General features: G+C 52.0%; 2 protein-coding genes across 2 annotated transcripts; one reads left to right on the forward strand and one right to left on the reverse strand.

The window, feature by feature from the left end:
* Positions 1–266: 266 nt before the first annotated feature.
* LOC100900814 (photoreceptor-specific nuclear receptor-like) lies at positions 267–2089 on the reverse strand. The gene is made up of 6 exons (XM_018638107.1): positions 2004–2089; positions 1737–1907; positions 1553–1634; positions 979–1069; positions 589–876; positions 267–488 (listed from the first exon to the last, which is right to left on the reverse strand). The coding sequence occupies exons 1-6, from the start codon at positions 2050–2052 to the stop codon at positions 267–269; spliced, it is 903 nt and encodes a 300-aa protein (XP_018493623.1). The 5' UTR covers positions 2053–2089.
* Positions 2090–17837: 15748 nt separating this feature from the next.
* Positions 17838–18278, forward strand: LOC100900963 (cuticle protein 16.5). The gene has a single exon (XM_003739819.3). The coding sequence runs from the start codon at positions 17838–17840 to the stop codon at positions 18276–18278; it is 441 nt and encodes a 146-aa protein (XP_003739867.1).
* Positions 18279–21723: the final 3445 nt, after the last annotated feature.

Raw genomic sequence — 21723 nt, forward strand, 5'->3', positions numbered from 1 at the left:
CCCGCGTATTGAACTAGTTAGAATTGACTTACTGAGAGACGTCGATGGGAAGTCGACTCGCTCGAGAAAAACTTGATTTTGAATGGACTTCGCCGCTAACTCCTGAGATACACATACAGTATTCGTGGGTAATTACCTTAACTCCGGTTCGCAAAATCTCATGCTCCTACTGAACTTGCTAAACTACAAGATGAAACTCGGTGTCGACGACTGCGAAGATCCGCTTACGAGCAGGAAGTAAACCGTAATTCCGGCAACCTTGATTTCTAGCACTTGAACATATCACACAAAAGTTTCTCCATGGGAGTGGATCCGATGATTTTCTGGAAGAAAAGAGATTCTATCTTGTCCGAAGACACTGTTCGCAGAGAGGGTAACATCAGAAGGAGTCGTCCGAATCGAACTGGGTGAGTCGGATGTTGAGAGCGCACATGTTGCTGCAGCATCAACTGGGCCTGGTCCTGAAGAGCCTCTACGTGATGACAGTCCTGGAATCGGGAGTGTCTCATGAAACGAGCTTCCGTCGAGAGTTGTTAATCTACGGTTGTTCCGCTGCGGTGAGCTGCGCCCCGGAAAATCGTCCTTTACCTTGAGTCCCCTAGCGTCGGCGCGGAACAGGATAATAGCTTTCAGGCAAGCGAACTCCGCAGGATCCACGCATACAGATCGGAACTTGCTCAGGATCTCCTGGAGCTGCTTGATTGAATTCAATAAACCGAGATTCCCTTTCAGAGTAGCCGAAGTGGACATGTGTTCGTTAATATCGAAAAGTGGATGGATCGAGGGATGAGTAGAAGTAGAGCTGTCTAGCGGCAGACACCATTGAATGGCACAAAGAACAAAGAGTTCCGACCACGTTTCTTCCAGTAAAATCACCTGTTGGAGGTAAGGTTCCTCACTAGTCACGAGTCACGAACGGCTCGCGAGCTGCCGATCATGCGTCGAGGTTATCGGCGGAGGTTTCCAACGCGCACTTACCTGGTCTCGGAAGGGAAGGTTCGCGAACGACGGAAGATTCCTAGCCCATTTTATCGCCATGAAGAGCAAACGAGCCGATGTTTCGTAAATGCTCTCCTGCGTTGAGTACATGAATGGATTAGGCAACGTGGCCGATGGACTCATACCGAACAAAAGCGGGAGATTCGTAAGAGGGGGAACTAAGCCCGATGATGAAGAGGTTGGTCTGGTGGGCGATGGAGATGGCAGCGGCATTGGAGAAGCGCAATCTTTTGACGAAGAGCCCGAGCCGGAGCCTTGGTCTTGTTCTGAGGGAGGACGACGAATACGAGTGAGTAAACAAGGATTACGTCAACATGCCGACCATTGTGGGACTTCCCCCGATTCACAAGCCGAGGCAGCCGGTATGTCCCGAGCTGGAACGATCCGATAAAGATTGCGCTCTGATTTACCTTTGTGACTGTTTTGACTTAGGTTATCATCAGCTACGTTGATGTCTCTCTGACTACTGGACGGCGGACTCTGTCCAAATTTGAATTGGGCGAGGTCTGGACAAATGCCGACTGCTGTGTTCAGGTTGACGATCTGATCCGACGAGGACACCGAGACAGCCGAGTTCAGAACATCCTGAGGGCGGATCGTCGCTGTGTTTCGGGGTTGACGCTCGTTCTGTACAGCTATAGGAATGAATGACGTTTCTTTCCCCATCTGCATTCAGAGACATCCCGTATTTTCGTCGACAGGAACGTATACCTCTACTGGCGAGAGAATGAGCTTACCATCTTTGTTCATTCCCATTTGCAGGCATTTCTTGAGTCGACAAGCCTGGCACTGGTTTCTGTGCGCCTTGTCTATCACACAGCGTCCCGTGCCGGCCTGGCATCTGTATATGAGTTTGCGTCGCACGGAGCGTTTGAAGAATCCCGAACAACCGTTGCAGGCGAGGATCCCTGAAGAAATTCTCACTGCTAGTTTTTCGCGTTCCTCTCATTCTCTGATGGACTGGAACGTTTCGCTCCTCGCCATTCGATTTCGAGGAGACTCACCATAGTGTTTTCCAGAAGAAGTGTCGCCGCACACTACACAGGTCAGCATGCCGTTGAGTCGCTCTTTGCCCCTTCCGCGGCTCTCATATTTGAGATCTGCAAGTTTCTGATCGTATAGCTCGGCACAATAACTTTGCACAGAGATGTATTGCTGGGCCGCGGCGAACGGATCACCCAGAGGAGGGGATTCTCTCGTCTCATCGCGACACATTGATAAATCCAGGTCACCTGAGTTCTCTGGAATTTGAAGAAGCACATCCTACTTTAGGGGAAACGAGGACCAGATAGTCGTATCGGAAGGAGAACCACCGGTCCCTCCGGTGTCTTCCCTCCCGGGTTTCAGTGTTGAACGTTCGCTTTTTGCGTGTGGAGAGAATGAGAGGGTTTGGAATAATTGCTGCGTTGTTTCTCTTCCAGGCTTGTGGAGAATCACACAGAGTAGAGCAGCATAGTCCTCCCGGTGATCGGACCTCGCCTCGCGTACTATGAGTTCAGATTCTCAGTTCGGCGAGAGAAGGGATTGCCTCAGAGAAGGCAAACATATATTTTGTGAGCGGACCTCATCAGCTTTGAACTACTCGGAATGTGGAATCTCTGGTCAAATGTTCTAGTTCCGCAATCCTGTGGCTGTGTCTTTGATCAGAAAATGAAACTACCGATGAAGAGTTCGAATCGGTCGGGCTCGACTCTATACGTTCGCTGCAAACGTTCCCTCGGAGACACGATCAGGGAGTCGGTCCCTGCACATTCTCCAGGGAGGTCAGAAATCGGACTTGATCATAATGAAATCTCCTCAACTCCTCGATGCGAGATCAGAAGACATTGAGGGACTTCAAGAGCGGAGTGGAACTCGCTCCGCGGTCCGTTCTTGAGCTTCCGGGGCCTAGGGACATGGACGCCTGATTTCAGCTCTGAACGTCGTATGATGATTCGACTTCCTTTTCGGACAATTTGACTTTCTGACTCTCGAATAAGGACAGATTCGATTGCGGTAGTCTTATTCTAGCGTTTCCCTCATCGTCCGGCGACAGGGAAAAATCACCAAAGGCGATATTCTGGTCGATGTTGTCGTCGGTCTCCGCTCTTGCGGATTCTATTTATTATTATTTATTCGATTCATTAGTTCAGCAGATCGCGGGGATCGATGCGACTATAGATACCGAGAATTTCATGACAAAGTGGACCCCCTCCGAGGCTCGTACGCTCAAACACGAGCTCCCGAAACCATTTATAAAACGAGTTCTGGAGCGAAAACACGCGCGGAGCCCGAATAACGGGAGTACCTCTGTTGGAGTTTTCCAAGAGAAATCGTTCAGGGAAGCCAAAAGCTCCCAGGAATCGAGATTTCCTCTTCGTGAGGGCTTGTTCTCTCCTTGGTTGCTTGGTTTGCTTCGCTCACTTTTCCTCTTGCTCCTCTCCCATCGACAATGGGGCAAAATTCAGCTTTTTCCTCCGGCAAGTCTGTCATCGATTAGGTGGGCGGGAACTACAGCTCCCGCCCACAAAGAGCCCGCTCCTGAGTCCCGGTCGCGGCGGCGGTGGTGGCGTTGCGACAAAAGTAACGATTGAAGAGGAGAACGACTCCCCGACTTCCAGCGGGTTTGTTCAAACGTTTCTTCTTAATATAAACAAGAACTCGTTTCAAACATTCATATTCCGTTGTCTACCCTCGTTGGATGAGAATCCGATGGACGATGGCCCTCTCATGAGCGAATATTCGGCAGCGAATGAACATAAGAGGCTCCAATTATCGGCCTGGATCGAACCGAAAGTACGCGCCGCCGCCGGGTAAGCTCTGATATCCCTCGGCTCGATTTTCCATGGATACGATGTTCGCATGTGGAGAAGCGGTCGAGCGGTATCTCGGCTGGGATTCGTTCGTTGCGAGCGAGGGAAGCCGGCGCAAACAGAAATCGGGATTACCTGCAGACTTTCCGTCATTGCGAAGGAAGAGCCAGACTTCGGGACATTCGGCACGACAAAGAGCTGACTGAGATGATTTAGACACTCTGATTAGACACTCCATTTCCGGAAAAACTGCAAACTAGATGACCAGGAAGCCTGAACTAAAGCCAGAAATCAGGTGGAATACAAATATCTCGACGAGACTCGCTACCCTACAGAGTGTAATCTGAAGCCATAGTGCCTCGCGATTAATTTGGTCACTGAGGAATCGGAGAATGACCCCACTCGAGCCGGGGACGGCGCCATTTCTGGTAAGCTCCCCATTCGATGCTGCCTCTCGGTATTTCCGGTAGAGAAAAAATTCGTCTCGGGTCCCGCAAATTCGCTGACAGGATCCATATCCGGAATACCCCTACAGGAATGCCGAGAACGCTAGACGACCGGCGTCGGTGTGATGCTCGATGTAGGAGCAGAGCCCACCGACGATAGGATCCGGCTCGGCCAGGAGCCGCGAACCATCTCAAGTTTACCTGGATGACTCGATCGTCGCAACTTCAAGGAGCGGAACAATATCAGGCGTCCCGGAAGAGAAACATGTTCGGATCTCATGAACAATATCTCTCCTCTTCCACTATGGGGGTAAAATCTCCTAGAATTCCTCCTCATTGACAATTTGCAGTGAGCTTCAAACACGATTTGGTGGGAAATCATGTTATACTCGCCTATGTTCAACCTAGCAGTACGAGTGCTCGACTGGAGTAGCGATCAGATTTCTATTGGCACCACCTGTCATAGGCTCAAGCACCCTGCCGCGGGATTATCCGCGTTGCTGAACTTCATCTCAAGACAATGAGACCATGTTCCTCGCTAGCTCTCTCCTCAAAGAAGCGTATCAAGGCATCGTTTAGGATTGTTTCTCTCGATCTCGAGACCATCCTCGATTTATCCCTCTCTAGATATGATAAGCTGCTGCAAGATGAGCTCTGACCGACCGAGTGTTTAGGCCGATAGCTTCTGTATGGGCAGGCTCCTCAGTCGTCGGAGCATTTTTGGTGGTCTGACCTGAGGTCGGCAGGAATTGAAAACTGAGCGAAGCAGAAATTTCGCATCAATTCATAGCTCATGCAATGCTTCAATCAATCCGCTCTCAGCACTGATCGGACCAGCTAAACCGCCAATACCGAGCAATACGAAGACGAGGGGGCTCTCACCGAGCAAAATGTGTTTCATTCCTAACCACGGGATTCTCTTCCGATTCGAGAGCGACGTGAACTCGAGAGATACTCGAATCTGTGGTCCCATAGATTTCGTTCGCTGCTATTGCTGCCAGTGATGGTGTGCTGGTACATGTCGATTGTCTCGTCCTCGGTGAAGCTCATTTTGGTAACGAAGTGTGACCCTTTAACCTGATTTGTCACCTGGCTCCGCTATACGAACGTGGACACTCTCGAGTCGCGAACGCTGCTGCTTGAGCGGTCCGCCAGTGTTCCAGCAGGCAAAGGGGCATGGACATTGTTATTCTAATATATATTTGGGGCCACTTAGTGTCTGACAAAGGCCGACTGCCTTAGTGCTTGTTGGCTGCCTGCCCGGCCGCCCGCCCGCGTCGGAGCCCCGGAGTCTTTTCTCTGCGTTGCATTGTGCCGGGTCGTTCCAAATCACATTTCGTCGATTCTTGTCATGGAAATCTGTATTAGTCACGAGTGGCGGCCGCTCAGAACATACTCCAGCCATTGCAGCGAAACGGAATAAGTCGCTCGAGGATGAATCTCGCCGGGGATCATCCTGCCACGTCATTCGAAACGGGACCGAGGTCATCTTCAGTGGTAATGAATTCCCCGCCTTTGTTTTCGAAGTAGAACTAAAGCGACTGTCTCGGGAAACTTCCATACTGCTGGCTCAGGAGGAATTAAAGATCCCCTCGTGACAGCGGGACAGCGACAAGCAATTGATGTCGGAATAAATCTCGGCTAGCGCTTCTTGAACACCGTAGCACCAACACCAACCAAAGGACCAACACCTGCCGGGTCAGGTGTCGGTCTTACGCTTGATCATGCTCGTTTTGCATAGTAGGCTCATCCTACTATCCATGGTTCAGCGAAGAATCCCGGGTGAATCCCATAGCATTAAAGTATCGTTACGATAATCCTGACTTCTCTCGTCATCTTCCTTCCTCTTCTCGAGCCCCGTGCAGTGCATGTTGGGACTCCGACCCTCCGATTCTTCAGTGATCGACAGAGCGAGCGGAGGAGTGACTGGCGCAGGCAGAGGACCCAGCGAGCGAGGCGAAAGAGCTACACCGCTGTTCCTCGTCGTCGTCGTCGTCGTCGTCTTCGTTTGGGGGAGTGTGCCTTCAGCCTCAACCACCAGCACCACAAGCGGCGGCACAAGCCCGCTTGCTGCCACTCTGACTGATTGAATTTTTATTTGGCTTGGCTCCCCACTCGCAGCTTTGCTCGCTCGCTCGGGATTTGCCTGTTAGTCGACTTGGATTGCCTGCAAGAGCTCGGTTCCGACTTTACTTGCACGCTGTGGTGTTGATGGTGGGCAGACTTGCTAGACCCCAAACAGGGTGTTATATAGACGAGGTTAAATGTCTGATGCACTCATAGCTTCTCGGTTCATATCGGAAGAAGCAAGCAATCATGGTAAACGAATAAACATGAGCGCCGACGATAGATTCGCAACGGCTTTAAAATGACCGTCACAACTCATACAACTGCATTCACGCGGCTGTTCGACCGCGCAGGATTCGGTTTTGCATCTTCAGCCGAGACGTCACAATCAGTCTGTCGGGGAGAAGTCCTCCCGAGCAAATATCTGACAGGAATACTGAAAGTCTGAGCCGAAGGATCGATTTGCGTGCCGGAGACGTTCTCCGTCCAAAACAATCCGATGTATCAGGTGTCACAACTCTGCCGGAAGAAGCTTTCGCGGCTCAGTCAGTCACTCAGCCAACCAGCCTCGAAGCTCGAGCGGCTCGCATCGTCGGAGACACTCCCGATAGGAGGACATTCGACGGTGATGGCGGCGGCAGCGACCGCGGTGGAGGAGGCGCAGATGTGAGATCTTAGTCTGCGAGGATTTCTAAATCTCCAGTGACACTCTCGACTCGTGTGTATCCGACCCCTGAGATGGAATTGAACCTAGGAGACACGTCATCCCGACTCGGAGCTCAGCCGTTTATGTAAGAGTCGGCGCTCCCACGCGATCCGCCCACGGTTGCGTAAGTGCAGCTTTTGCAATCGGTGTTGTTCATGCAGCAAGCCAACCGCAATTCGCTGCTCTGAATGGTGTGAGCAGCGTCTTTCCAAACAACGTCCGTCGTCGTAAGCTCACTCGTGATTCACCGACGGGAGGATGTTGGGTCCCCTCACTTTTCCATATCGTCGTAGTTCTCTGCCGGCCAGCTCCTTCGATTGTCGCCTATTACCGAAGAATTTAAATGCGCGCCACGATCCTCGTTCAATTCCAGACGTTCTCAACGGGAGCTCGAGAAGACTCATCCAGATGCTGGGTAGCTGAAGCTTGACAGCCATGATTGCGAACCGGTCCCGGCATGGTAAGCGGGGGAACGGCGCCCATGGTCAGGTGTCACGTGCTGTTGCCGCCGCACTCGACAGCACCGAGCAAACTGTTTGGAGATATTTTACTTTAATTGCGAGCGGCTCCCACACCTTCTGCCGCGACACGCTCTGCGAAAACTGTCGGCTTGACGACAGAGTGAGTGAGTGACTGACTGCTCCGCAGCGGTCGACACGTGACCGTCACACGCTGGAGCAGATGATGATACACTTTCAATCGGAATCAATTTGCTGAGTCTGAGATTCTTCTGCTCCTTCTTCTCCTCAGAGCGTACGATAATTTGACAGAATTAAGAGCCAAACTTCGGAAATAATTCTCGACGATTCCGATACAAGAGCCGAACGCCTGCACCATGAATAGTTCAAACTCCGATATCGACGCTTCCGGAGTCCGGACCCGAACAGCTGTTTGCGATGATTCGCTGCAATTTTCGCCGGACGATGCCAGCTCCTCCAGTCGAGATTCGAGAAGCCTACGGGGAGTCGCGAATCACGTGAAGCTCGAAAAGGAAGTTCTCTGCCAGCGCGTGGCTCACCTCCGACATCCTGGTCCGTACGGCATACCCACTGCTGGAGATTTTGATTCAGTCGCTGGAGAGGTTTTTCCCTTCCTGCGTCTCGGATCCTGATTTTCTCCCTTCCGAGAGCGACGGCCCACCGACTGACTCTCGTCTCTCAAACGACCCTCTCCGGGAAGATCTGCATACTGCTACGCTGAAGCTGCTTGAGAGTGAAACCTCAGGCAGTGACGCAGCTGGGCAGAGACTCTCCCGATCGGCTCGCACCTGAACACCGAAAGCTTCTCCCCTTCCTTCGCGAATGGATCTCGAAATCCGAGGAGCTCATCCTGCTCCCCGTTCAAGCTGGAATCGCGTGGAGTTCGTCAGATGCCGCTCTGCGTATCGAGGGGATGCGGGCCCTGCCAAAGTGCAATTATCTAGAATCAAGGCGCAGTATAGCGGAATATGGTTTGCAGAGCAACACGCTCGAATTATGATCGTGTGACTCCCCTGTATTCGTGGGGCGAAGAATAGCCCACCTCGAGATCCATCATGGGCGGCAGGGGGTCCGAGAAGTTCCTGTGATCTCTGAGTGGAATTAATTCTTTCGAGGCATACGCAAAATGGTACTCGCGTCGACGCAAGTCACCTTTCGCGTCCCGCGTTCGGGCGTCTGAGCAGGAGATTCGAGGCCAGCATAGGGCGTCAACTTCATTCCAATCGATGGGCATAGCGAGTTCCGATGAGCGAAACGAAATCTCGTGTCCCTCGAGTTCAGAGCCACTGTTCAATTGGTCTCGGAACCTTTCGCCGGACTCAGAGACGTAACGCTTCCTTCGCGAGACTTCAATCCATGGGGAGGGGCCCATAAGCGATGCTTGGTCTCCCCGTACAGGTGCAACCCGACCCCGGCTGTTGGCGGATTCGTCCGCGGGAGCAGAACTCTCCTGTCGCACACCTCTGGAGGTGATTCCGTGTAGCCGTCATCGCAACTCTCCTCTCACCGCTCCGATGTTCTTCATGCGCAGCTCCTGCGGAATTTTCCCGCATCCCCGAATCCGTACTTTCCAAACTAGTCGACACTTCGAGATTAACTTGTTTTGAGCTGGTCGAACTTGACTCGAAAAGCTTTCACACGACGCTGCTGCCTCTCGCCGGCGGCTCGTTACGAAGCTCACGAGGGCGCGCAAACGAATCGCACCGAGGTTTCCATCTGAATGGAATCCTTCGTCTGCCGTGACGTGAAAATGCGGCTCAAGCTCAACAGTTCTCTGCTCGTTTCCCGATCCCTCCGTCAGACCTCCCAGTATACGAGGGAGGGGATCAATTCTCGAATCCGATGCGAAGGATTTCTTTCCTATCGGAAATGGTGGGAACCTTTGTGACGCACACCGATTGGACCACTTCCGTGTACTCGGGCTGCTGCGCCGTGCCCTGCGACTCGGGTGGTTAAGAATGGATACTGCCTATGAACGGCGATGATTCAGTGAGGAGGTCTTCGATCCACAGAGGAGGGTTCGGAGTGTTGGCCCCATAGAACTCATTTCCGAGGAGTTACCCAAAAACTCCGTAGGAAGTCCCGCATCGCCCTCTTCACGATGGAATCAACGATCGCTTTCTTGGCTTCCATGGCCGGTATACCCGGCCCCATCCAGGTGGATCCTTTTCCAGTGATACCACTCCCGCAACATATGCCGACGGCGCCACTGGAGCACCGAAATTCACTCTCCTCCCGACAGCAACGGGGATCGAGATACTGCATACACTCGGAACATAGCCGCAGGAATGTCCGCGTGAAAGTAACGGTTCCTGAAGTTTGGGAATCTCGAGGCGGGCGCTCCACGCTCAGCGAGCTCTCCTCGTCGACGATATCTACCGTATTTGTACGTATGTATCTGGCATCCTTGATGTACGTTTCACCGATTACCCCGAGAAGGGCGCAGCTTACTTTTTTTCAGACACCTCGCGCGCAAAAGACACTCGATTAATCCCAGTGAGAGATCAAATCCGTATTCCATGCAGTCCGAAAAAAATTTCGAGCTCAACGAGCATCTAATACGGCGAGAACAGTCTAGCGAGCTCCTGAGGTTGTGACTGCAAATAATCGATTTGACTGGGTCGACCGTATTCGATCCGCTCGGTGGAACATGTTGCCTCTCGACGTTTTTGGTGGAAATGCGCGCACGGGATTTCCGGGACAGATGGACGGCATCAACTGTTAGTCATCCATCGGTAGGGGCGGACTGGATGTGTACACGACGGGGACTTTCGATTTTTCGCCCGGGGCTCATCCGCGATTTCCGTGGGTACACTGGGACAGAGCTGATGTTCAGACTGATTCGTCTTGTCTCATAAAGATCTGCGGGATTCTGTGCGCCGTTCACTACCTTCAAGGATCCACAAATATGCCCGATGCTCCCACGGAACTTTCCAACGCTCGAGGAAATGGGGTTTATGAGTATCATTCATCAGTATCTATGACGAGTTCCATTGATTTTCCTATCTATGGGGAAGCCTACGTCGCGTCGGTAAGTCAGAGAAGTCGGAGAACTCCCCAGTTCAGCCCCGGATTGCTTAATGGGGATCTACCCTAGTCGGAGTGGTACTCACTTGATCCTGGAGATCTCGCCATCCTGTCCGGGGAGGCATCGGGTGAACTCATGGTGCGGAACTGAAGGACCTCGATCGTTTCAGGGCTCCGAAAAACGGCGACGTTAATTCTGGTAACGATTGTCCGCTGTTGCCAGAGGCTGATGATCGGAGATCGCTCAGACGACCTCTGTGTCACCTCAGAGACGTAGTGAGCTCTGTTCCTTCACGGCAGGGTGGGAGGTCGCGGTGGGCGGCACCATCCCATCTTCGACTTTCGACGCGCCAGAGGTGGAACCTCCACCTCGCCAGAGCGTCGAAAGAGTCGAGGGCGGCGCCCGCATAACCAGCTCGAGCTCAGTCAACAGAGCAGAGAGGACGGCAGCAGCAGGAAGGAAGGAAGGCAGACAGCCAGCCAGCAAGCAGGACAGAGGGTAGGCAGGAGAGCGCAATGCATAATAAGGGGAGAAAGGGCGCCAATCTCTCAAATCCTGCAGTGGGGTGTACCCGGACGGAATGAACAAAGCTCGCAAAGTCTTCGCATGGAACCATCCAAGAGTTATCGAGCAAAAACTCCAAATCAGCTTTACTTGGTGGATTTCTGCCCCTTCTGTTCAGCGATTTCGAGCCTGCTAGAGGGAACGGGCGATGTTTTTCCAATTGGGGCCACCAACTCCTCCCTAATACCGGCTTGTGACCCTCCGCTTCTGAATCATCAGGAACAATAACAAGCCGAATTGACTCGACTTCGCGAGGTTAGTTTGACCCTTGAGATCTGGATGAGCCGGTGCGAATCGCCGACAATGAGAGGATTTTCTCCACAAGATGATTTCCTGTACACGGTCAACACATGAAAACGGAGGTTTTGGATGTGATTTCGTGATCGATCAGACTTCACATGTCTCATGCTAGGTACTCGGCGCCGCAGATCACAGCGGAGTTTCCCTCCGATTTGTTTTCTAGAGAATAATCCTGACAGAGCGCGACCCGGATGACGTATTTCTAATCCTGGCTCCACCCGAGGGAAAATAGCGCCATGAAGGGAAGCGTAGTATTCAAGGTTCGCCTCGTACATGATCCCCACTGGTTCCTCGAGATACAGGGCACATGGAAGAAGCAGAACATCTAGTTCTAGTTGATTAGGAATGGTGCCGAATGATGCATAACCCCGGAGGAGCGCCGCGCACCAAGGAAGACAAGCTCCGATACAGAAGTGCGAGTGAAGCGAAATTGAAGACTGCGATTCTTCTTTAGCTCTCCAGCTGCTGCTATTTCAGTGAGCGGACCCTCGATCCACTGTGAACTCCTCGATTTGTTCATATGACGAGTGTCTCTTTCATTCTGATCTCCCCCGAGAAGCTCGATGCACTCCACATGCTCACTGCGACATGCCCTTGAGGATACCATCGGGAAGCAGGGAAAAGTGTTCCAGGGCGGAACGGATTCGCTCCTCACGGATGCTCCGCTTCCAGACTGTCACACATCCCCGCCGCCTCTAGAGGGATGAAGATAGTTTCTGCCGGCATCATCACAGTCGGATGGACAGCCCAGAACAAAAGTCGTGCGGTGTTGCTTGTATCGCATGCCCGAATGAATCAAGTGGAGATCGCAAAAAAGGAATATGCGGGTGATCAGGCGGAAAGGTGCACATTCACACGCTCCGCTTGTGAGATCGACATTGTTCCAGCCGCTGAAGGGCCGCAGAGGGAGCACATCCCTCCCGCATGGAGAGATTCGAGGTCGGTTTCCTGGAAGTCGGAGGTCTCCCGTTTATAATGATTAGGTTCTCCAGAGCTTGACAGGGACATCAGTTGCGCTCGATAGGCTTCTCTACCTCCTTCATCGCCGCCGCATAGACTCTCATCTGTAACTGAAGCTTTTTCAGGTGGATCGTTCATACGGCGAATCAACCGGGTTTTTCAGATTGTCGGAATGTCTTGCGAGAGGTGAATGGAATCAATCTAATGTCCCCGAAAAACTCATTCTGCTATAGATTTGAGCTCCAGACACCCGACAAGTGAAGGGCGAAGTAATAATGAATGGAATTCATGGAGTGTGGGCGGTGTGAGAATATCAAGGGATTTGTATCTGTGTTTCTGTGGCTCAAGTTCCTTCAGAGCAGATCAGTCGAAATGAATTCTCGAAGCCTTCCGGTCGGTACTCGCGGAACTTCCGCTGGCGCGCAGGGTCAGTTTGCTTTTTGGGCTGCCACAAATCATCCTTTCCATGTCACCGGCTTCGTATCCTTCCACCGCGGATCTTTCCAACCCCAGGAAAAGAATCGAAATCCTAAAGGTCTCTATGCTCCCTCAGCAAGAGACGCGGAAACCTTCATTAATCCCGAAATGGAGGCTCCTAATGGAGGTCTGCTATACTTGAGATCTCTTCAGGGAATATTGACCGATTATCAGATCAGGGAGGAAATGCTTCATGGTCACCTGGCGCCTCCGGAATCCGGCTGCGTTTTCAACTGACACGTAACTCGAACGCTTAGTTGCTCCTTTAGAGGAAGCTGCGCAGACCCGCTCGGAAGGGCTTTCTGTTCTCTCGGCTTGTCCTTCACCTCGGAATTTCCCAATGAATTCTTATTTGTTCTCCCCGGAAGAACCCGTCCTGAGATAGGGACCGACTGTCAAAGGAGCATGCCTCAGAGATCACATTCGATGCTCGAATGCTCCAGGTGAGCTGTGATGAGATTTCCGATTCGGCCGATGGCATGAGAGCTCGGAAAGCTCGCCCGCAGCCAAGGACTCGTGACGAATAATCGGAAGCTCTTCTCAATCGGTGGGTGTTCTTCGGGTCGCACTTTCTCTTGTATCCCCTGCGATCCGTCTTCAACTGGCGCCATTCCAGGAGGTCTCAAGCGTCGTGCCGCCATGCCCGTTTTCCGTTATGACGTCGATAAGTAACGGCCTTCTGCGTGCTACTGGCTCTGCCGAAGAGCAGCGTCAGAAATCACGCGAAAGTTTGACGAAGAATCATTACAGCGCGACATGTACATATATCGAGAACAAATTCTGAATTATTTCGCAGTGGATGTCATCTTTGAAGCGGGAAAAAACTTTCTGCGTCCTTCGGCCCCGTAGACGCTCGTTCTGATGAGAATTCCAGCAGGATTGTTCTGTCCTGAGCGCAATCAATCAGATTTCGAGCCGGGATAGCGTCCCCGGTTCCAAGCACTGCCATTCCGGAACGTGAGGGCTGCTCACTCATTGACGATCTACAGAAAAATCCGGGGATTTCGCCAGGATGAAGCTTGTGTCTGAATGATACGATTCTTCACAAACAGGATTCCGTTTAAAAATGAGAAGAAACGTCCAACGAGCACTCATGTCCATATGGAGAATCGTAGCCGGAACCTTCGAGCTTCCTAATCCGCGACGAGATACCCGTTCCACGCAGCCCATAGCTCCCCTCTCCCCTGGGAACCTGTTATTCCGATACGTATCGAGAGGAGGGACGATGCTGACTCTGCCGGTGCGCTACTGCGACCGCTCTTGACAATATGAGTATGATCCTGACGCTGAGATATCGAAAATCTCGGGGAGCTGGGCCGGCGCAATCACAATTCATTATCTCATTAAAGTCTCCAAACCACTTGCTGGTGGGACTGGGAAGACGTGGCTGAGATTTACTCAGGGAAAGGTGCTTCACCTAGACTGCACAAGAAGAAGTGATACTTGTATTGCAAAGTCGGTTGGAGGAGGCATAGTCCGCCGATACCGTGGCCTGCGCTGTAGAGGATGTGAGAGGGGTAGCCTTTGGGGCGGCATGCATGGGCGTGAGTGATAGGGGCAGCGCAGCGTAAGGAACGGCGATTCCGGTAGGAGGGCTCTTACGGGACTGTAGCTGTCAGTGTGGGGAGAAGAAGGACGGGGAAGGCGACACAGCCGTAGACAGCAGGGGCGGTGGTAGCGATGGAGATGTACGCATTAGGCATCAGCACGACCTGCCATTGCAGAGGAAGGGACGTTTAGGGCGGTAGCGTACGCGGTGTCGGGACTGAGAGCAAAAGGGGCGGCGATGTGACCGTCCTGAGCCCCGCGCAGGCGGCAGTGAGGGCGAAAAAACGAACGTATGGGTTATCAGTTTCCGAAGCCGCTGTGGGACTCCTGAGAGAACGGCTGAGGGGTGTTTGATCGCTGTATCTTTCTTCTACCTTTCCTCCCCTGTCAGGGCGTTCACTCGTTTCTTCTGGCATTTGTTTCGATCTCGTTGCGATTTCGGACAGACGCTGCTCGGGCACGATATGAACGTCCCTGAACCGCGGCGAACCGGTGGCCGACTGCCAGCAGCGAGTTTCGGAGCTGGTCCCGAGCCGAAAAAGTAGAGCCGAATTCTCCAGGAGGAACAACGACAACAATGCTCCTCGCATTCAGAGCCCACTCCACAGGCGGAACAGAAATTCTCCGACGTCAATGCTTTCTAATTTTCTCGCCCGCGTCCTTTTTGGAAACCATTCATTGACCGTCTCCAATTTTTTCTGGGGCGCATAATTTATCTTCAGGGAAGACTGATTCCGAACCGTTGATTCGAAGGGATGGATGTAAGCAATGATTCTGAAGCATTTCGACATGTCTGAGCTCCGATAATGAGATGGAATTCCGGTGTTTTTATGGAAAAAATCGCTGTCAACCAACTCCTACTGATGTTTCATTGCAGCGGACTCTTGAGCAGCACTAATCACGACGGGAACGAAGGCTTGCGTCTATCGCTTCAAATGGGCGGTGTCCTTCTTTCGTGACGCTCGACAACTTACGATCGAATTGGAATGTATCTAGGTACCCTCTCGGATATCACGTCTAAATCCCAGAAAAATGAATTTCACTTTTGGCGTACGATGATCGCTGAAGAGCTTCCTTCACGGAAATACGTCCGATTCATAAGGCGCTGAGCCCCCGTACCGGCACCTCATGCGATCCATCACTCGCTGTCTCAAAGATCCTAGTTCAGCTTCAACAGGAGTGCTTAATGTCAAAGAAACTATGACGAGCGAATAAAGAGCGACTGAAAAATATTGAAAAGCAATTTTTGAGATCCTGGATCATCTGGAGTTCGGAATATTCGTTGATTTTTTCCCCCGATTCGAGGGCCTCCTGGAGCTCCCGCGATTGGACAGCGGGCCCCGTCAGAATGCAAAACCGTTGTCCGAAAGGAAGGGCACACTCTTCTGATCATTCTTCGCTTTCATCGACAGTCCGATCAGTTAGTCTGATCTGACCCAGTCAAAATTTCGAAGAATCATGTCTCGCAGGCCAGGACGCGGCCTACGAATAATCCATTCATTCATTGGCGAGCTATACCATGTCCTGGTGTATCTGACGGACCGGATATGCCTCCTGGCACCCTGCGGTCGTCATCTAATTTTACTCTCTGAACCTCAATAGGGGAGCGCTGCGCTCAAAAGCTAATGTGGCTGGCGATCCATGCTTGAGTGTTTTGGCAATTTGTAAAGCGCGGACCGAGTGCGCAGTCCAGAATTCCGTTTTTCGTCGATTTAGAAGGAGCTGGTATCTCCATTGTGAGATGACGACCGTAATGAGGCTTCATTTCCGGATGACGCGTTCTCTTTCCAGGGACCGACTGGGAAATCCCGCTCTACCGACGGCAGCGACAGTCCCTTCAGTTACGCCGACTCTTGAATGAACAGTCGTTGACAGTCAGGAGATCCCAGTCGCTCCGATATGTGCGCGGTTCACGTTCCGCTTCATGCGGTCTCAGTGTTGCTCGTCCTGTTTGTACTCGGTGAGTCTCAATTTCAGTCTATCCTCACGAACAGACTCTACGAGGAGAGGTTTCCGTCGAGCCATCCAGCTCAAACGGTGATTGCTGAACTCAAGAAGATTAGCGCGGCGTGTACATGATGTCATCATTCACTCACGCAGTTGGGGTGCTCGGTGTACCACTCAACCGAGACAATATCGAGATGTTTGGACCGCAAAAAATCAATTCCTCAATGACCGGAGCGACGGATTCAAATACCACCATCCCGTCGCCCACCACCGAGGTGTCTGTGAGGGCAAACAGTGAGCAGACGGGATTGAGTCCCGAAGCGGGCACGGTATTCTCTGCACCCATCGCTAACAGAGCTTTCCGGGATACCATGGTGAGCTGCAGAATTCCATAAATGAAATTTCTATCTGAATGAATTGAATCATGTTTCTATATCACTCAACTGTAAACGCCAGGTCCGGATCTGTCAAGAAACGTACCCAGATATCAAAGAGCTCAGTGGTACATCTACGCCGTATTGGGATACGAATTGCAGCATTCTTTGCGTCTACGGTAGGCCTGACGTCGCCATCCCAGATGGTGGACCATGTTATCTCAAGGTTGGTAGCCGAACCCCATGATTTATTCACCCGATTTTCAGTGCTTCCCGCGGACGATTCAGCTGGTTCCACGTTATTTACCATTCCCGAATCATGAGATGAAAAGACGCCTAGTTCTATACGATCGAGCTCGGAGGGATTTGTGACTTTCACGGTCGTCGTCTTGAAGCGCCCACGGTGCTAGTGCCCCAGCCAAACTAACGCCCGCACGTCGACGTCTCTTTTTACAGCTAAACTACATCGGGACTCCTGGCTCGTGCTATGACGGGAAATGTCTCATACCTGGCGAACCCTTCGAGTACCAGCCCGCTCAGAAGGACTTTCCGTTGCTCTACGCAATGTTTGACCTCATGTCCCGCCCGTAGTTCTCATTTGCCCTGTCCGTGTACAGACCATCGATGATTCGATATCAACCTAAGATCCAGCACTGCTCATTCAGCCTATCGAGCAAAATCGACAGAGACTGACATAAAGATATTGAGGTGATATTCGACTTCCCTCTTACATTAGTCTTCGAGCTGATCCTACAATTGATTGATTTCGAATGTGGCCAGGACCACCTCCACCAGAAAATTATCGTATATCTATCGATATGGCAGACCGCGAATACTCTTTTTAGTACTACGTCACGCCAAATCGAAAAACCAACCAGGGATCCAATACCCCGACATATCATCAACTTATTTCGGAAGACCACCCGAAACCTCTTGAGAGGAACCCTTTCCTCAGCTGGAAGAAACGGGTGGCGACTCACCGCGAAAGAGCCCCGAGTGCTCGATCGAATGTCCAGAAGATCACAGAAGTTTCTCTGGAGAGAAGAAGGAAAGCTCGTGGCCCCTCCCAGAAAGGCTGAACATCGAAATATAAAAGGGAGCTTCACTACAAAAAATACATTCCCTGTGAATACACAACATCAACAACAAAATGTTCAAGTTCGTCGCTCTCGCCGCCGCCGTGGCCGTTGCTCAGGGTGGATACCTTGCCGCCCCTGTTGCTCACGCTCCCCTCGCGTACGCCGCTGCCCCCGTTGTTTCATCTTCCGCTATCACTTCACGTACTGACGGCTACACCGCCGTCGCCGCGCCGGTCCTCGCCGCTGCCCCCGTAGCTCACGCCTACGCTGCTCCCGTTACTCACACCTACGCCGCTGCTCCCGTCGCCCACACCTACGCCGCCGCTCCTGTCGTCTCTTCTTCTGCTATCACCTCCCGTACCGACAGCTACAACCCCATTGTCGCCCGTTATGCCGCTGCCTACGCCGCCCCTGTCGCTCACACCTATGCCGCGGCTCCCTTTGCCGCTCGCATCGCCGCTCCGATCGCCTACAGTGCTGGGTACGGCATCGGTGGAGTCCGCGTTTTCTGAAGTGCGGCTAAAGTGTAACATAGATCTGTGTTGAAATTCATCATAAATGAGCGTCTTGAGGAAAAAGCGATTTCTTATTACACGCATTTTGCTACATGGATAAGGCTCCCTCGCGAGTGTTCCAGTCCCTGGAGTCGATTTCTGCGCGGTTCTAGGCGGGAAGATGGCCGGAAATCGTTGAAGCGGTCTAAATAGTACCTCCGAAATCCGAATATTATGTTGAATGATCTCGCTCGACGGCGTATATAGGTTGCGTTCATGCTAGGAGTCGACGAAGTGTTCTTGTAGGCTGCTCGCTTTGCGAGAGTCGGATTGGTATCCGCGTCATCGTTGATTGGTCTTATAGAAGTTTTACGGAGTTTATCTTGGGCGACTTGAACGGAATCGAAATCCAATTTGCTATCGTGTGACATATGACAGAACTGGTTCGACCGCCGACAATCGGTAATTCCACTGAACGGTTTCGTGAGCAAGCAGTAGCGTATAGTATAGGTTAGCGAGGGGGCCATGCTCTAGAAATAAAAAGGAAGCTAGAAATAGCCTTCTCTGGAAGCATCAGATATGTCTCCCGCTCAGCAGACCCCCGCGCCCGAGTTCGGGAATCCTAGATTCTGGAATAGAAAATTATCCTCGATCCACTCGAAACAAGATATGTCAAGTGATTCGAGAATATTCTGTCATGAGGCCTTTCGCGGCATTTTAGACGATGGTCGGGAGCATTGCTTGAAACCCCGGACGGATGCTGACGCGACCGCGCGGGGTGCCTTCTTCCCTACATGTTCATTGAAGGCTCAAACATTTCATTATCCCGAAAATCCCTTCTAAGATTCGCGCTTCATAATCTTATCAAGGGTTGCCATCTTCATGCGATGGAGACCGCCACCCATGAATCTCGATGAAAGTCGGTGTAGCCGTACATCACATGTAAGCTTACATGTAGATCTCCAGGGTGCGGATGAGATAGAACTAGAAAACGAGAAGACGGGTAAACGCGGAGACGGGAAAACGGGGGCACGAGGAGGCGAGAAACGGGGAGATTGGGAAGCGGGGAGGAGGGAGACGGGAAACCTGAAGAGTAGGAAGACGGAAAAACAAGGCAAATGAGAGGGCAGGGAGCGCGAGAAATCAGGGGAACGGGTTATGCGGAGAGCAGGAACACGGGTCGATAGCGAGTTCCAAAATGCGGGGACAAGAAACTGGGGGAACAAGACCACGGGGAATGGGATGAGGACGTGAGGAAGTAGTTGGTAAAGGGAGAACGGTAAGAGAGGATTCAGAGGTTCACGGTGAAGACGGGGGGAACAGAGCAGGAGGAGCCATTCGCTCCGATGTCGGAACGGGCTCATACCGCAAGATGAAATTCGAGAAGTTTGAGACTGTGTACTGCGATGGCGTACCGAGAGCGTCTGTCTTGTCTCATTTCATCCCGGCCTTCCCCTCTCGCTAATTCGACCGCGGAAACAGAAGTGTCCCCAATTCCTACGGGGATCCTCGACCTTCCGTTCGAAATGTTCCGCTGAATCGACTCGACCGCGAACCTGGGTCCCTGGCAATATTGTGCTACCCCGTCTATCATACTGGACATTCCCATGCCACATCTTCGCATTACTCTTCTCCTCGGAATTTTCATTAGGTAACTTCCGGCTCAACGCCTCTTCACGGCCTAGCTGTCACTTTGCACTCCAGCAGACTTCTGAGCTCGTCACTCGCCCATGGGATTTGTAAATTTTCTTTGGGACTGGCAACTTCGTCGGTTAGGCCTGTCGCACCGAGAACACGTCATTCGCGGTTGGCGAACAGAGAGCCACTACTTCTATTTTGATTTAGGAGATCTGTCTCTTCAGCGCCTTTCCATCGGACGCGACGGAGGAGGCGCGGAGAGCGCGCGTTTCCACAAACGATTACAAGTGACTCGAAGTCAGATCACAAGATTATTGTGCGTCACACATCGTGGGTTTTGGTTTTAGAATATTTAGCATGGGATATTTGACAGGATTCATCCTCAGGCCGGCCTCAATCGCTTGTTGCTCGTCGATGCCCTGGCTCTTCCTGTTCCATACAGGAGAACTGACTCCAATGTCCCCCAACGCTTCGCACAGACTGATGATTGGCTCATGATCCGGGACCTTCTCCGAGGGTTCACGAGACGGGACATACGCAACCAGAGCTCTCCTCGGGAGCAGCGACGATAAGATATCCCTGCGGAATCTTTCCCAGCTTCCGGGAAGGAAGAAGATTGTGATGCGAATGTTTTGGCGATGCCTTCCCTATAATCTCGTCATGGACTCGATGCTCATGTGCCCTAATGCAAGGTACTGCGGAATCCGCGAGAGATCACAACGGTGACCGCAAGATGGGTGTGGCCCACGCGACTGCCGAGAGTATCCAGGTAGCGTCTGCGGCTAGCTTCGGATAGACCATCCATCCTTGAATCGAGAGGCGAGTTCCAATCGCTGCATGCAGTCGAGCTGCTGAGTGAAAAGTCATAAGATCGGAACAGTCATCTTTGGATCGACTCCGGAAAACTACTGGAGGCATTGTCGAGATGGCCCGAATCGAGCGCGAGAACTTCGCTCCTCGCTCCGAACTCTCTCTAATTCTTTCAAAAGACAGCCTTACATGCGCGAGAGACGCCAGGTCGAGGGAAAACTCGGCCTTGCTCGGAAGATTAGGAGAGAGACCTAGGAGGAGGCGGGCTGACGTGTCTCGGAGGGCAGCCCGACTGGGCTTCCTCCGAATCAGGAGGGAAAAAAGAGAAACTTCTTTGTAGGTTATTATATTGACCAGCCGGCCCTCTTTTCGGCTTGCGTTCCAGCATCATTTGTGAGCTCATGCTGCGGAGACTGAGGATTTGAGTCGGGAAATTCACCCTCCACCCCAAAGAGAAGCGCAAGCGCTCCGTCAATATATTTATTGGATTGAGTTGCGAAAATGTCATATATGTCACCATCAGCGAGTCATATATGTCCCCATCACCGATGACCAAATTCGAACAAAGAGAAATTTGTGCCTTTCGAACCACAATCGGACACAGCGTACCTACCTAAGTACCACAGGGTAGCACATGAGTGTCGAAGTCAAAAAGAAGGGTTTTTCGACAATCTGTAGGTGGAGAGTGGGAAATGAGAACATTCTGGGGACATTCTCTCGGAATCGGGCCAGAAAGACCCATCAGCGAGAACGAAAGCGATTGCGGCGGTTTGTCGCGCCACCGGAGCCACCACAATCGGAGCAAAGCATACCTTAGTACCACATAGTACCACATGAGTTCCGAGGTCAAGTATGAGGGTTTTTTGACAATCAGTGGGCGGGGGGGCATTGGAAACATCAACTTGCACACCGGGGTATCATTCTGCAACCGCCAAACTACATGTGCGCTGAAGTTGGCGAGGAGAAAGAGCCGAAAAACGGCTCACAAACGAGGCGCTTACGCTTTTATTCTATA

The sequence above is a fragment of the Galendromus occidentalis genome, unplaced genomic scaffold, assembly GCF_000255335.2.
Source record: "Galendromus occidentalis unplaced genomic scaffold, Mocc_1.1 scf7180000076583, whole genome shotgun sequence".
In the NCBI taxonomy this organism is placed as follows: Eukaryota; Metazoa; Arthropoda; class Arachnida; order Mesostigmata; family Phytoseiidae; genus Galendromus; species Galendromus occidentalis.